This window comes from Nicotiana sylvestris, chromosome 7 (genome assembly GCF_000393655.2).
Source record: "Nicotiana sylvestris chromosome 7, ASM39365v2, whole genome shotgun sequence".
In the NCBI taxonomy this organism is placed as follows: domain Eukaryota; kingdom Viridiplantae; phylum Streptophyta; class Magnoliopsida; order Solanales; family Solanaceae; genus Nicotiana; species Nicotiana sylvestris.
This window is the reverse complement of record NC_091063.1, coordinates 152,214,644-152,232,231: the sequence shown is the minus strand read 5'-3', so window position 1 is coordinate 152,232,231 and position 17,588 is coordinate 152,214,644. Positions and strand designations below refer to the sequence as shown.

General features: G+C 36.9%; 1 protein-coding gene across 1 annotated transcript; it reads right to left on the bottom strand.

The window, feature by feature from the left end:
• Positions 1 to 917: 917 nt before the first annotated feature.
• LOC138873966 (uncharacterized) lies at positions 918 to 1,421 on the bottom strand. Its single transcript, XM_070152461.1, has 2 exons — positions 1,350 to 1,421; positions 918 to 1,244 (listed from the first exon to the last, which is right to left on the bottom strand). Exons 1-2 carry the CDS (start codon positions 1,419 to 1,421, stop codon positions 918 to 920), a joined length of 399 nt encoding a protein of 132 aa, XP_070008562.1.
• Between the last annotated feature and the right edge of the window lie 16,167 nt (positions 1,422 to 17,588).

The window sequence follows — 17,588 nt, the reverse complement described above, 5'->3', positions numbered from 1 at the left end:
GAGTTGAAATATGCCAACAACCACGGGTGCATTGAATGTGACATGGTTCGAGATGTGTTTCCACGATGTTGCAATTCTTGATAAAAAATAACAGTAAATGATAAAAGCGGTTAAAATTTAAAATTTGCACATAATTTCAACATGTATAAAATCAGATAATTAAGCCGAATATGACAGGTGAGCGACCGTGCTAGAACCACGGAACTTGGGAATGCCTAACACCTTCTCCCGGGTTAACAGAATTCCTTATCCGGATTTCTGATTCGCAGACTATAATACAGAGTCATTCTTTTCCTCGATTCGGGATTAAATTGGTGACTTGGGACACCCTAAATCTCCCAAGTGGCGACTCTAAAATATACAAATAAATCCCGTTTCGATTGTCCTTTAATTGGAAAAACTCTTTCGCCCCTCGCGGGGGCAGAGGGGGAAGGTGGTGTGACATCACCTCGTGCCATGAAATAGTTCTCATTGTCATCTTTGTATTCATCATCTGAGGTGTCCTTATCCATCTAGTATCCTGAGGATTTGTTCACCTCATTTTCCAGAATCGTCATGAAGCAAAGATTTGCTATCTCTTCGTGTTCTGAACTGTCTTTATCGCTCCAACTTCCAAAAGATTTGTTCTTGTTAAAGCCTCTAGAAATTTTTCTTTTTATATCTGGGCAATTAGCTTGAATGTGTCCAAATATTCCACACTCATAGCATTTTCCATCAGTCTTGTCATGTTCATTGTATTGCCTGGATTGCCTAGGTGGAATTCTTCCTTTCCTCGTATTCCTAAATCTTCTCATTAAGCCATCCATGTTTCTTGATAGCATAGCATTCTCTTCTTGTAGAGCTTCAAGATCATCATCGATTTCATTTTCAGCTATTTCAGTTGAGGCCTTGAATGCGACTGTTTTCCTTTTTTCTTCTTAACTAGTCTTCTTGAGATGTGTCTTTTCAAAGGCTATGAGTTCTCCTCGTAGTTCATCATAGGATAACTTATTTAGATCCTGAGATTCAAGTGTGACTACTTTGGTCTGCCAAGTGGTTGGTAGGCTTCTGAGAATTTTTCTGACTTGATCTTCACTCGTATATGGTTTGTCAAATGCTTTTAGATCGCTGATTATTTTGCTGAATCTGGCAAACATCTCTTCAATAGACTCTTCTTCTTTCATTGAAAAGAGTTTGTAATCATGAACTAACATGTTGATATGTGTTTCCTTTACTTTGCTAGTTCCTTCGTATGTAACCTCAAGCTTGTCTCACATTTTTATGGCTGTGTCACAGCTAGAGATTTTCTCATACTCTTCAAAACCTATGGCATTATAAAGTAGGTTTCTCGCTTTATTGTTAACTTGTACCACTTCCATTTGCTCTTTTGTATATGAATCTATATCTTCAGGATCAGCAAGTGATGGAGTAGCAACTGGCATGGGATAGTTCCCCTTTTAGATAACTCTCCAAACTTTAACATCGTATGCCTTGGCATAGATCTCCATACGCAATTTCCAATGAGAGAAATATTATCCATTGAAGTATGGTGGTCTAACTTGTGAAGTTCCTTCCTGGAAGAGAGCTCCTATGATAACTTGATTTTCCATCATCTTTTCTCACAAGCTGTTAAGCAAAAGAAAAATGTGAGCCTTGCTCTGATACCAATTGAAAGTACAAGAGGAGAGGTGAATTGTATAATTTTTAAACTTAATCTCTATTAGTTGACTGATTTTTCAATTAGTCAACTAGATGCAATAAACTAACAATTGTAATAGCAGAATATAAGATGCTGAAAGTAAATGCAAGGAATAAAGACACCAGAATTTTTATACTTGTTTGGGTTGAATGCGAATCCTAGTCCAGTCCCCTTGGGTTACAAAGGAGTTCTCTTTAGTGAATGCATTTCTTCGAGTGCAACGGAAATGACGTGATCACTCAGTTCCTATATCACTCGTCTTTTTTGATACAATGCCTCACCAGTGTTTTTCTCTCTTTCTTCTCTAACTTGTTACACAGCAGATCTTAGAGAGCTACAATGTTTGTTTGCAGTAGAACAAAGAGAGGGTGTTTGGTTCGATCAAAGTATATCTAGCTAAGGTGTGATTACAGGTCTAAATACTTTGAGAGAGAGGCTTGAATTCTGGAGAGATTTGCCAACCCAAGAGATTTGATCCTTGGAAAGAGATTGATTCTTTCCAAGAATAAAGTTGTTCTTCAACGGCTCTGTTGAACTCGGAATCTTGATCTTATATATTTAGACACTTGATGAATATTCAGTGAGATCTGGATTTGTCTGAGTCCTTGCGTTTAACTATGATTGATTCCATCTGTATCTTCTGTGATTTCGTCTTCCTTTAATCGTGTCCCTTGATTTCGTTACTATCTTCAGGATTGATTGCTTCTTCCTTTAATCACGCCTATATTCCGTCAATCTTGTAACTCAATCCATACGTTCCTTTATTAGTGATTTCGCCAATCCAAGAGTTCCTACACAAGAAGCAAATATATTATTTTCATCATTAAAATTAGATCTAACAAATTAATATACCAACTAAAATGGAGAATGAATCCCACGAATGCTGGAAATATCAAAGGTGAATATAGGCTCATTTACCTGCCATGTATACCACATAAGATGCATCTATGAGATGGTTACATGTACGATTATTATTAACCCGCAACCTGGTCGGTGTTTGCGAAGTAACTTGCTCAATAATTTAATTTCGAGCATAATTTCCAGATTTTTTATTCAAGACAGTTCATCTTGATAAGTTGGTTTACAACACAATTGGTTTAGCAAAATGATTTATTGAGTGCCTCCACTTAATAGCTAAACTATTTCTTATGAGAATAAAAGTTATATACATCAGTTTGATATATGTTATATACCAAAGTATATTATTTTCTCCTCTCACAAGTGGTTCAGGGTCAGGAACCAAATAATTTCATCTTATTACTATTGATGTGCGGTGTATATTTTGATTAAAACCATAACTCACAAAGATGGGTTCTTGTCGACGCCCCCATTTTCTAAGAGTCGAAATCGGGTATACGACATTTGGGAGGACAACTCTATTCCCTTTCGAGAATTGGGTTTAGAAGTTGAAGACTCGCCACCTAATGATTATAGTGCATTAGGACACTTTAAGAAAGAATTGAGATGAAGAACCAGAGGTTGGGTAAGGGCTAGAAATTATCTCGAGGGGAAGGTGTTAGGCACCCCTCAAGATCCACTGGTGTGATTCCCGGCCATGCTACAATTGTGACTTTAAGCAGACAAGTAGAAAAGAAAAGGATTTTTCACATAGTTTTGCAAACAAGTTTAAGAGTTGAAGGAGTAGAGAGTTTGGAAAATTAATTTAAAAGAAAACTTAAAAATTAACAAGTAAAGGGGAGAGGGGTCCTAGGTTTACAAATAATATGGATCACATCAATGCAATATCCAGCAATCACTCCTCAGAAGAGGGGTCGCACGTGATATTAGCGCACCGGTCATCATATCCATATTCTACCCATCCCACCCCGTTAAGGTATTAAAGCGCGAAAAGTTTTGTTACTTATTGCATGCTAGTACCCGTCCCAATCCTATCAGTCCCGGAGGCATTTAGGACTACTAATCCTAAAGGGAAAGGGATTTGGGGCCTTTTGAGGGCTTTCAAAGGACAAAACACTAGGCGTCAATCAAAACACATAATGCAAGTAAAAGGGGAAGCAGATAAGCAAGTAAGGCTCAAGTAAACCTCCTTAAGTCAGATAAGCCATAGAGTTTAGCATGCCTTGCATGTACTGGTTTGGTCTTTAAAATTAAAGCGATAAGCGGACTGGTTCAACACATACTTTTAGACAGGAAGTCCGCATTAGGCTCGCTCGAATGCAGTTCTTAAGGACTAGTCTACTTTTAGCTATGTGTTGGATAGAACTAACGATTTCAAAAAAGCGAACTGGTTATGAAGAGTTACCGGTTTTTTATCAGAGTGAAACGAGTTTCAGAAAAAGAATGTACTGTTTTGAAAAAGATTTAAGAGAAAAGAAAGGAGCTTCAGAAGACATGCAGACTAGTTGGAAGAAAAGAGTTTCACGAACCTTATCAGAAAAAAGTGAGTTTCAGAAAATGCCAGTATGGTTTAGAAAATGTTTGTTAACTTACGAGGTTCAGAAAATCACAGAAGAATGCCAGTTTTACCAAAGTATATATTAATTTAAACGGTTGGTGCTGTTTTGAACAAATGAGACAGTTCCGACTCGAAGTTCCTATAGGCATGTTTTCTATACGTTAACTTATTTAACACTTTTTAACAGGAGTCTTACAAACATGGTATCTATATGCAACTTTATAATTAAGCCTATAGTTTGCCTAATGGTATTATATGTGCAGAAATGTAAACCCCTATGAGCACGGTATCTATATGCATAGTTGCAGAAAGTTTAGAAGTTAAATCCTATAAGCATGGTCTCTACGTGTGAAATTGCGCAGTGTACAAATTAAACCTATAGACATGATTTCTACCCTTTTGTGCATGAAAAGTAACCCCTCCCCTTTTCACTAAAATCCCATGAGTTTATACAAATTATTACAGACCAGTAAAAATAAGACAAAAATTAAAAATACATCAAAAATTACAGCTACATCCGAGCAGCCTAATTCAGACTTAGTATCTAACAATATGAGATTGAACCACTTTCGAGATCCAGATTTCCAAAGTCTTCTCTTATCTAGGGTGTTTCATAGATCCAAGGAGTTTCAGGAACTCCAGGCAGTGCTTACACCCAAGATGTTAATTAGAAAGAGTTACAGTGCAGTGTGGAAGAGCCAGCCCTCAGGTGTCCAAGTTCAGAGGGAGCTCATGGATCCCAAAGCAAGGCTCACAAGAGAGGGGCAGAACTTAGGTTCTAAGAATGAGTGTAAGTGCAAGAGAGGGGGTTGGGGAATGCCATGGCAGGCTGGTGGTCATGCCTAGCCACGAGGTAGGCTGGCACACCCCTGACCAAGCATGTTCAGCCAACAAATAAGAGCATAGACCTATTGAAGGTCAGACTATGGTCTGGGCAGTGATTAGGACACTGCCATACCAAAGTCTCAAGCTCAGAATACATATAAGGGGGAAAAGAAATGGGAATTGAAAGATTTTAGGACTCAGGGAGTCCAGTCCATATACATGAACAACAATGTCAAGGGTTGTCATATTTTCTGAACCATAACTCAGCAGACAAAGGGTTCAGGGATGGGGATTCGTATAGGAGCAGGAATAACAAGCTTGCAGAAAGCAGTAAAATAAACAAAGAAAAGACTGAAGCATAAACACATAAGAGAGGGGGCAGAATTTAAACAAAAGGAGACATACCAGTTGCAGAAAAGTAAGCACAAAGAAAAGCAGGATACTTGCAGCCAAAACACAATCAGAGAACAGAGCTTATGAGTTCAGAGAAAACTCGAATGCTTTTTTAGAAAACCTAAGTGTATTTGAGAGAAGAAGTGGTGACTTATGTTGTGTGTTCGAACTTGTTTTTTGAAAGAGAAGAGGTACAGGTATTTATAGTTTTGAAAATGAGTAGAGAATAAGGTAACAAATAAGGTTTCAACACAAACATGGAAATAAACACAGTCAGAACCAATTAACACAGGTATTCCCCTTTAATCAAGGGATTACTACTCAAACGGACACTAATGGGATTAATATAAGGAAAGAAGATCAATTTGTAAGCAGAATGATTGTTACCATAAAAGGAGCAGTAAAACCATATAGTAAGGGATTAAGTATAAATACAGGAATGTACTTATTTTGGAAAAGATCTGGTAAGGCCAAACAAAGAGAGAGAATTAATTAACCCTTAACGGGCGAGTAAAAAATCAGAATTTCATAAGGAAAAGTTCTGAAAATCAATCACGAGTTTGAAAATCAATCACAGAAGGGACTCATTATATAAATGAAGTGCACAAGTAATAAGCATGTGAGGCCAAGCTATGGCGAGAAGGAACAACATACAGTAATAGCATAGAGCAAGCATTCATAGCATGATAGTCACGTAGGTGAGGTTTTAGTAATTTAGTAGTAGAGGAAAAGATCAGAAGCATGTGAAGAATCAAGTAAAAATCTTTCTGAAAACACAGTCGAGTTTGACAGATAGTCGGAACTCAGAATAAAAAGGAATCACATAAGGAAGAGAGATGCTGAAACAAAAAGAATCAGGCTGAGCAACTTCAGACAGACGAATTGCACGAATAAACTCAAGGGACTCGAATAGGCCCCAAAGAACTAGGGTTTTCGAAAATTAGTCGAGTTTAGAGGCGATAAACAAGTGAAACAAACAAGCGAATTCAGAATCTCAAATAAACCCCGAAAATTAGGGTTTTCAACGCTAATAAGGTGTAAACAAGGTAAATCAAACTAATACAAACAAACAGACTAAGAAACTCAAACAAAATTCCAAAAATTAGGTTTTCAACATGCTAACTCAAATAGAAAAACAACACAATCAAAACACAGCAAAACATGTCGAGAATCAGAGAAGAGATTCGAAATAACTTATCATGAAACCCTAGTTGAAGAATAAAGAGTTTTGAAAGCAAAATTAAAGAAACTACGAGAAAAATGCTTAGCAAGTTCAAAACACACATAGATCCGAAGCAGATCTGAAATAAAATCGGAGGAACCTTAGATATTATGGTTTTGTAAGAAACCCAGGTGATAAGGAATGCTTTGAAAACCATCGATCTAAGTAGGAAAGTCGAAGGTCGAACTCGGATAGCCATGGCTGGCCGGACAAAGGTTGAAAACGAACGGAGAACAGTCATCAAGCAAAGGCTTGGTCGAAACCTTTCAAGATCTGGTCATAGGACCTCAGAAACAAGCACGTAGAAGCCATGAGAGGCTGGTATAGGCCTCCGATGAGCCTGGGAAGCCATGGATTAGGGTTTCAGTAAGAGGCGGCGGCTAGGGTTTGAGGTGAGTTGAGAGAGAGTTGAGAGAAAGAAGGGATTCAAAGGCGGCGTCTTTGAAAGAATGAGTAGGGTTTAGGGTCGTTTGGATTAAAAAAGGTAATAAGCAACGGTGGCCGTTGATCTAAATGATCAACGACCGGGATTAAAAGGGGTTATGGGCTGGGTCGGGTTAGCGTGGTAATTGGGCTGGTCCGAATTTGAGTTTGAAATTGGGTCAATTTTAGGCTAAAATCGAAATGTAATGGGGCTACAATTGAAACGAACTGAGACCAAAATTTAAATAGTCAGTTTTCCTTTTTTATTTTATAAAAATAGTAAAAAATGATTTTGAAAGCAAATTAAAAGCACTGGATCCGTTAATAGTATATAAATATTAATTAAAAAATATTGAAACCAGTTTCATAATTATAAAACGCTATTAAATCTTAAAGCAGGCTAAATTGCAATTATATGCAATTTAGCTTTTAAAATACCAAATTAATTTGTAAAAATATATGAAAAGTAACCTACCTATATTTTGGTATAAATATGAAAATAAAATAAATTATTCACCAAAGTGATAATTTTGGGAATAATTATTGAGCAATAAATCAATTTAAAAATCTTTTAAAAAAATTGGAAAAATACTAAAACACTTGGGCATACTTATATATGTATTTATATGATATTAGAAAGTATTTGCATGTAAAAGAAATACATAGGGAAAAATTGGGTATCAACTGTTCTCAAAGTTGAGGAAACAAATTAGTTTTTCTAACATGAGGGGTAGATATGATAAAAGTTGAGAAAAAGTTACATGGAATGAATTATTATTTGTACATTTAGATCCTCGAATAAGATAATATGAATTGAAGTTCATAAAAAGATAATTCACTTGCAATATATTACAAAGCATGCCAAACGCATTTGCTGACCTAAAGAAAGTAACTATATTCTCATTGCAAATGCTCTTATTAAGTCTTAGAAGGACAAAGTCTATGGTGCGCTTAAAGCGTATAGACAAATCGGTTTCAAATAAACTTCATGATAAAGAAGATGAGCAAATGATCAAAATGATCATAATAAAGGAGGCAAGTGTTCTAGAAGATCACATGACATAACACTTCATAAAACTCATGAGAGATTCATGTACCTAAAAATATGAAGGAAGAGATCTCTATGTTATGTCTTTATGAAGAAAAAAAATATTGGAACCGACATAAAATGTTCGTCGAGAACATCTATGATAACGCTAAATAGATATGAGGATCTTAAGTCTGGAGAAACAATTCAAATAGAATTGGTTTCATATGAAAGACATGTAGTTTTGGACATGTAGTTCAAACACTCGAAAGTATAAAGTAAATAGGTGTTTGCAATCAGTTTTATGTATTTTATATGTCGGCATGACATGAAAACTTGATATGCATCTAAAGTCTATTTATATGGCTTATATGACAGTCCTTAAAGGATTTAAATTGCTTAAAGCATATACAATTCTTGGTCCTGAAGTACTACATCCTAAGTGTAATTTGTGCTCATTTGTATCTTGCTATAACTATAAGCATGACAATGTGATAGCGAGAATTTTCAAGGTGCAACATATTCATTGGAGTTAGTATGACTAATTTATTCACCAAAACTCTGTCGAGTCAACCTTCAAGAAGCTAGCACAAGATTGGAATGTGAAGGCTCAAGGATGTGAATTGATGCTCTCATCAGGGGGAATTAATACGCGTTGTACTCTTTTTCCTTACAAGGTTTTGTCCCCCTGGGTTTTTTCTTGCAAGGTTTTTAACGAGGCAATCAAAAGGCATATTGTTAGATATTTGTACTATTTTCCTTCACTAGAATTTTTTTCCCCATTGGGTTTTAATTTAGTTAAGGTTTTAACAAGGCACATTATCTGTTGAATAGACATTCAAGGGGAGTGTTATAAATAGAATTCTATTTAAGGTGAATGTCTATATTTTAGAGAGATCTTAGGGTTTGTTACTTGGTGGCTAAGTTATATTTTTCCTATAAATAGAGGAGTTCTATTCCATTGTAAATCATCCCAAATCAATAAGAATCCTCTCTCTCTACTTTTCTCTGCAATATTCTTTTCTTCTTTTATTGTTTTATAACATTAATATATTTATGGATAAGTTATTAATTATTTAAACCATAGTTAGGACATTTTTTTAATCAATTAAATCTTAGTCATTAATTCTAACTTATGCCATGTGTCCCTAATCTAAGCTAGAACTTGGGAAAAATGGAGAGGGGGGGAATGGAGGGGACTAGTAGCCGCTTTTGTTGTTGTTAAAAATATAATCAACATTTATAGTATTTTTCAAATATACCCACAACATTTATAATCAACAAGATTTCTTCTGTCTGTGGCTCTCTGTTTTGCCTTAAAGTGGCTATTTGTTCTAATAGCCCCAAGTGTAATTAAATGTATGGTGTTTGCAAAAATGGCCTTTAAATTTCGTCTTTCATTAGTTTAGCGGGTTAAATTTGTCGTAAAGAATATTTCATTCAACTAGTTGTAAAGGTGAAATTTGTACGGTGCAAATATTCGTTGTAATACATATTAGCAGTTCTACGTTGGTAAATAAGTAATTTTTTGTTCTATTACTATTCCTTATTTTAGTTATCATATAGGCAATCTAAGTTGTTTCTATTTTGTAATTCCTTAGCTTTTATGTCTCTCATCACATTCGTTATCTCCGATTTACTTTTAGTTTTTCTTTTTTTTTACTGATTTTCCTTTTAGTAGAAGGTCACAAATCCTATGCTATTTCTTTGCCTGAATTAAACGCAAAAAATATATTAGACTGGTCATTTAATCATGTTTGAAATAATACAATCACTACATAAATCACTTCATGCTTCAGCTTCTCATTTTGCCTAATTAGACATTATAGAGCTCAAGAGACAGAAACAAGCATATTAGCATGTGTTAAAAACTATATGTTGTCACACACACACACACACACATATATATATATATATAAAAACTATATGTTGTCATATATATATATAACTTAAATCCTTATAGCAATACCGATCGTAATATCGATCATTACAGCAGCCAACGAGCAAATGTTGTTAATCATGAAACATATATTCAGTAAAGTACCCATATATGATATTAAGCAATCCAAAAACATATATAACTATCATATGGTACTTACCTTTGAATAAAATATTTTGAGATTTTGGTGAAGTATAAAGTATGAGCATATCCACTTTTATTCTTGTTTTTGTGTTTATTATTAGATTAAACACTAGATGAACTAATTGTTGGGTTTAAAGATTGGTGAATGGGGAATGGAGGGACGAAAGTGGAGGGAAAGTGAGTTCCCTTTTGCTTTGGAGACGCAATACCGTTAGACAACTACTATCTAGTGGTGTTATTACGATTTACTACGTAAAGTCAAGAGATAACGTGTCGGATCCACTTACAAAAGGCCTATCTTGAGAGGCAGTTGAAAGATCATCGAAGGGAATGGGATTAAGGCCTAGGACAATCCATCACGGCGGTAACTCTACCTAGCAGACTAGAGATCCCAAGAACTAGGTTCAAGGAGATCAAACAAAGTTATGATTGACGGTTCAACATTATCAAATAACTCAACATGTTCTCGTTTTGAAGACAATGTTCAGAAATCAGGGTAAAGCATTAAAGCTTTTTGATGAGTCAATAAAGCTTAAAGCTTTTTAATGATTTGCTAAGTGTGGCAGTAAATAATCAGATAGTGTGTCTATAGGATTACACGTATAGAAATCACCTATGTGAGGATGAACTGTAAGACGCTTCAAGGGAATGAAAGTATAGGCCCATTCTCTAAGCACTCATGAAATCAGGCGGTGTTCATGGCTGAAACGAACACAAGTGTGAGAACCATAGATGGTTAAGGGTTGATTGCGCGACTTATGTTGTCTAGGTATATAACAAAGCTCGACCGTTCAAAGATATTAAATCTACCGATTGACCGAGTATATCCGATATAAGTTCACTACGAAAAGTTCAAATGGAAACCTACTTATCCAGATACAATTAATCCTTGCATGTAAATCACAAGCTCGTCCGTGCATTCATTTGTCTTATAGCCATTCCCCATTCATGTGGGGGATTGTTAGGATTAAAGATTGGTGAATGGGAAATGGAGGGAAGAAAGTGGAGGGAAATGAGCTCCCTTTTGCTTTGGAGAGAGCAAATGTCCTTCATTGGTGGTGGAAAAAAATGTGAATGTGCTTATATTGAGAAAGCACTTCTCTTGGTGTTAAATGGTTGGAAAGAAAGTAAGCTTTGTTTCGTCGTCGTCGTCGCTCGCTCGGCTTCGGCCATAGATTGATTGATTGATCTTTTTGAACAAAATTTCTTTTAATTATTAATTTAATTAATTAACGAAAATCCAACCAGAAATAACCTAGGACCCGGTCCTTTTCTTTCCCGGATTATTTTAAATCCCTTTTCCCGTTATATTTCAAACGTGAAATATTCCCACATGTTCTAACAGCCATGGTTGTTTCTGAAAGGTTACAATCCTTTTCAGAAAATAGTGCCAGAAAATAGCTATAATTACGCCTTGATCCCAGAATCTTTCCTTTAGAAATTCTTTGATCTTCTTCTGCTCAAAAAATTTCAGTGTGTTTTACAACCATTGAGTGGTTCGCAGTTCATCAGAGTTTTTGGTACCAATACACCGGTGAGTTAAATCATTCTATCCTAGGAGGATAATATTCCAGCACCTCGAGTACTTGAGGGAAATAATTTCCTAAAGCACACATTGTGCATTCAGTGGGATCGATTTATTCCGAAATTATTTTTCAGATATTATTCGGACCCGTAATTGTGAAAAGTCATACTTTGAAAGTTTTGAGATTTTTCTTAGATTTCTATGCTAAATTTGTTGTTTAAGAGGTTATTTTGGCGATTTGATCGCACAGATAAGTTCATATGATGTTTTTGAGTTAGTACGTATGTTTGGTTTGGAGCCCCGAGGGCTCCTGTAAGTTTCGGATAGGTTTCGAAAAGTTTTTGAACTATTGGAAGTTGCAGGTTTTTGCTGTTCAGTGCACAGGGATATTGTTCTTCGCGTTCGCGTGGTCCCACTCGCGAACGCGTAAGGAAAATTTCAGATTTCTTCTTCGCGAACATGAAACCTGAGACGCGAATGCGAGACTGAGGGGGGAGTACCCTTCGCGAACGCGTCCAGGTACTCGCGAACGCGTAAGGCAATTGGCCTGGGGGGAGGGGTTTCACTTATTCTACGCGAACGCGGCCACTGGATCGCGAACGCGAAGGCTCGAGGGGTCAAATCTCCGTGAACGCGAGCCCAATGTCGCGAATGCAAAGGTCACTGAGTCCTAACTCATCGCGAACGCGATGAAGGCCTATCCAATGATTTTAAAATAGAAGCAAAAACGGGACTTAACCAAAATTTCTTAACTTCTTCTTCCAAATTCTAAATTGGGCGATTTTTGAAAGGGGATTTCACCACCAATTCATAGGTATGTAATCTTAGACTCATTTTCTTCAATTTCCATTAACACCCATTAAATTTCTAGACTTAAATCATGTTCTTAAGGGTAGAAAATTAGGGATTTGGATAGAGTTAGGGCTTTTTGTATAATTGTGATTTAGACCTCGTTTTGGGGTCGAATTTTGGAACTAATTATATATTTGGGCTCGCGGGTGAATGGGTGATCGGTTTTTGGTCCGAACCTCGTGTTTTGACCAAGTTGGCCCGGGGTCAATTTTTGACTTTTTGGGAAGAATGATGGGAAAGCTATAATTAAGCATTGGAATTGGATTTTTTAGCGTTTATTGATGTTATTAAGTCGATTATGTCTAGATACAATTGATTTGGAGCTGAATTCAAAAGGAAAAGTGGTGTTTGAGGCTTGAGTTGGCCGTGGAAGTTCAAGGTAAGTGTTTGGTCTAACCTTAGCTTGAGGGATTAAGAGTTGTGTCTTATTTGCCACTTATTTTTTGTTGAGTACGACGTATAGGCATGGTGACGAGTATCTATACATTGGTGTCGAGCATGACCATGAATCTTGAATTGTAATTTATTGTGTTCTTAAATAATACTACGGATGTTTAAGTTGATGACTCTCTGTATTGAGCAAGGATTTATTTATTCTCGTGGAAATTACTTATGACCGAGTATTGGTGTTAGCTGATGTAGTTAGATGTTGGAACAAGGTTGGTTATAGCTTTTTCTCCCGTGCCGGGATGTTGTTACTTATATTGTCGATTCTCTTGACGGGATAGTGTAGTTCCTTATTGATCCCTTGCCGGGACTCTTTCTATGATTGTTGTTGATCGTATATATGGATCGGGTTGCATGCCGCAACAATGATATATTTTGACCAGGTTGCACGCCACAACAATGATATATTTGGATCGGGTTGCACGTCGCGAAAATGATATATTTGGATCGGGTTGCACGCCGCAGCAGTGATAAATGATATGGATCGGGTTGTGCGCCGCAACAGTGATAAATGATATGGATCGGGTTGCGCGCTGCAACAATTGCTGATACAAAGTGTTTATAGATTGAATATAAATTTCTTATTATTTTGCTGTGGAATCTAAGTTGTTCTTATGTTGTTACTCTTGATTTACTGTTGATATTGGTATACCCCGCAGCATGTACCCCCTCCCATCTTTACTTGTTTATTTCTGTTTTATTTTCTGTTGTATATTATATAACTGCACAGGTTATTTGGTAGTCTGGTCCTAGCCTCGTCACTACTTCGCCGAGGTTAGGCTAGACACTTACCAGCACATGGGGTCAGATTGTGCAGATACTACACTCTGCACTATGCGTAGATCCTGGAGCAGCTCTTGGACCATAGCATTTGGGTAGCTGCCTTCAGTCCAGCTAGAGATCCCGAGGTAGTCCTGCAGGTGTCCGCAGGCCTGGTATTATCTTCTATCTTATTATGTGCTCTGTTTTCACTTGTATCCGAGACAGACTGTATTCGCTTTCAGACACTTATATGTAGTACTCATATACAGTTCGTGATATTGTGACACTGGATTCTGGGTAGAAATGTATGTTGGCATTGTAGTACCTGCTTTGGTTATTTTATCAGTTTAAGTCTTCCGCTTATTTTATTTATCATTAATATTCAATGTTGATTACCTGCTAATCTCAATTGTTAAAAATGGGTAAAATGAAAGGGTTAGTAATTCTTCATTTGCGCGGCTTGCCTAGCTTCTACGAGTATGCGCCATCACGACTCCCGATGGTAGAAAATCCGGGTCGTGACAATATTTTGTATAGAATTCTGACCATGACCATAATGGTATAACTTTCTCTTTAAAAGAAATATTCACCATATGGATGTTGATGAATATGTAGTAGTACCAAATTAATTGAGAGCTCTAGAAGAGCCAATTATTACTATTTTGGAGGAATAAAATTGATTATCAACAATGCATTGTGTTGTAATAAGTCTCAAAGAAACTTAATTGAGTTTCTAAAGTATTCGCGAAAGCGGTTGATTATATTGAGACTATAAATAAAGGAAAGATTTAATAGCTTTTATTACTACAACTTGTAGCGGGGTAATATATATGTGAAAAGTTACTCACTTCATTCTCCAGTTTGTACTACACAAATAAAAGAATACCACAATAAAGTGGATGTTTATTGATATAAAAACCCATATCATAATAAACTTAGAGTTTATTGATAATTGCACTCGTCATGTTGTACACCTGAAGTTTATCATTATTGATAATTTCTCCAATTGGCATAATTGGTTTATCCATCAATTTAAGGATGATGCGCACAAATAAAAGAGAATTAACATGGGTAAATATTAAAGAACTAGAAATTTCTTTATGAATTCTCTTATGTTGCTTGTTCTCATTAATTATGAAAGTACAAGAGTGGGTGAATTATATAATTTTTAAACTTAATCTCTGTTAGTTGACTGGTTTTTCAATTAGTCGACTAGATGCAATAAACTAACAGTTTGCAGAATATAAGATGCTGAAAGTAAATACAGGAAATAAAGATACCGGAATTTTTATACTGGTTTGGATTCAATGTGAATCCTAGTCCAGTCCCCTTGGGTTGCAAGGGAGTTCTCTTTAGTGAATGTGTTTCTTCGAGTACAATGGAAATGACGTGATTGCTCAGTTCTTATATCACTCGTCTCTTTTGATACAATGCCTTACCAGTGTTTTTCTCTCTTTCTTCTCTAACTTGTTACACAGCAGATCTTAGAGAGCTACAATGTTTGTTTGCAGTAGAACAAAGAGAGGGTGTTTGGTTCGATCAAAGTATATCTAGCTAAGGTGTGATTACATGTCTAAGTACTTTGAGAGAGAGACTTGAATTCTGGAGAGATTTGCCAACCCAAGAGATTTGATCCTTCGAAAGAGATTGATTCTTTCCAAGAATAAAGTTGTTCTTCAACGGCTCTGTTGAACTCAGAATCTTGATCTTCTATATTTGACACTTGATGAATATTCAGTGAGATCTGGATTTGTCTGATTCCTTGTGTTTAGCTATGATTGATTCCATCTGTATCTTCTGTGATTTCGTCTTCCCTTAATCGCGACCGTTGATTCTGTCAGTATCTTCAGGATTGATTGTTTCGTCCTTTAATCGCGCCTATATTTCGTCAATCTTGTAACTCAATCCATACATTTCCATACATTCCTTTATCAATGATTTCGTCAATCCAAGAGTTCCTACACAAGAAGCAAATATACTATTTTCATCATTAAAATTAGATCTAGCAATCTCCCCCTTTTTGATGATGACAAAATAATATATGCATAAACACCAGTTGACTTCCTTGTAGTTCGCTCCCCCTCAATAGGAGTAGCAAGTAATTTGAGGTGCATGTAGTCTACTACATTAGTTGACTTCTCTATAGTTTTACTCCCCCTCGATAGGAGCACACATGTAGTCGACTTCCTCAGGATCTATGACTCCCCCTCAAGGAGTTCCATAGTTGACTTGTTATGTACCTGCATACAATACATAGATGTACCTGTACATAATACATATATCCTTTCTTCCCCTTTTTGGCATCAGCAAAAAGGGAATAACACGACAGCATGCATAAACAGAAACCATAGTAGAATGTACTAGTAGAGTTAGACCATAATAAAAGAAAAAAAGGAAAATATCCACAGACTAATATCTCAGTCCAAAAACAGCACATCAAAAAATATTGTCTTAAATTTCCACACTAACGACGCATAAAATAGGTAAGAGTGTTGCAAACGTCCTCCTTTAGTCGATCAAAGCTAGCATTGGCTGAGACACTCATTCCATCAAGCCTGTCATGAACCTCCTTGAAAGCCTTGACGGCGTTTTCCCTAACTCTAAGAACTGCATCCCAAATTTTGGAGACATCAGAACCTGTTTCCTTGGAGATAACATGAATGGTACCAACAGTGGACTGGGTGGCAATGAGGAGATCCTTGATTGTAGAGAGCCCTTTCCCAATGGCGCTAATTTTCTCAGACAGGTCAGATCCACTAAGGCTAGGATGAGAAGCAGAAGGTTTGGGCTTGGAGTTTGTATGGGCAGTCTTGACATCACTCTCCTGTTTCTTGACCCATGAACCCTTCATACACACATACCTCATACTTGAAAAGGCCCTGGAGTTGTATGATTTTGAAATAGTAGTAAAGGAGTATGCAGAGAGGGAAATGTTGAGGGCTTCCAGAATGTGGGTGATGGCCAATCCATAGGGTAGACTAGTGGGATCTTCGGCACTTTCAATCATGAAATTTATCATCCAGTAGGACAGCTAGATTTTGAGTTTGGTCACAAGATAGTAAACCAGAAAAGTATCTCGTAAAGAGAAGGTTGAGAAAGAGCCAGTGCGGGGAAGCAGAGTAGTTGCCACAATGTGAGCTAGAACACAAGTTTCAAAACTAACATCACTAGGAACAAGTTGGTTTGGAAGGGATTCAGATGGGCACTGAGTAATACATCTTTTGGCTGGATCAAAAGAAATTTCAAAATCATCGGGCCAGGAATTTTTAAAGAGCATAGGGAAATCAGAACACTTACACTGAAAGATCGAATCAAATAAGGAACAGTCAAGAATAATATGCTTTCCTAGAACAAAGAATTCCAACTTATCAGACATACTGGAATGAAGATTTGCATAGAACAATCTCACGAGAGGTTCATAAACTTTAGGAGGAGGAACAAAAAAGAACTTGGACCACCCTTGGTAAACAAAAAGGTCCTTGACTTTACAATTTAGGGCTTTTATGTATCAAGGTCGACTACCCTCCCATGAGCGATAGGCTTGTCTAATAGGGCAAAAAAGAGGTCCTTGTTAGGAGAATCCCAGAAATTAAGTTCCGAATCAAGGGAACTGGAGAGGTCAAATTTTGATTTCTTTGGAGTGGTGGAGACAGGGGGTTCTTCCATGGGTCTTTTACCCAGGGCTTTTTCTCCTAAAGGTTGAGAATGATCGGAGAAATCCACCTGAGAGGAGGCAAACCCCTCAGAGTGATCAGACCCTAAGTCTACCTGTTCAAGGGGTTGAGAAAGAGGTTTTCCCTTGGAGCGGGTGCTCTTTCTAGTGGAGGCAGAAGGGGTTTTAGATTGTTTAGCCATGGTAGGAAGTTGGTGGTGAAGCAAGATTTCTGAGAAGGGGTATGAGGGCGATAGAGACAATGGAGATTGATATGAGAAGA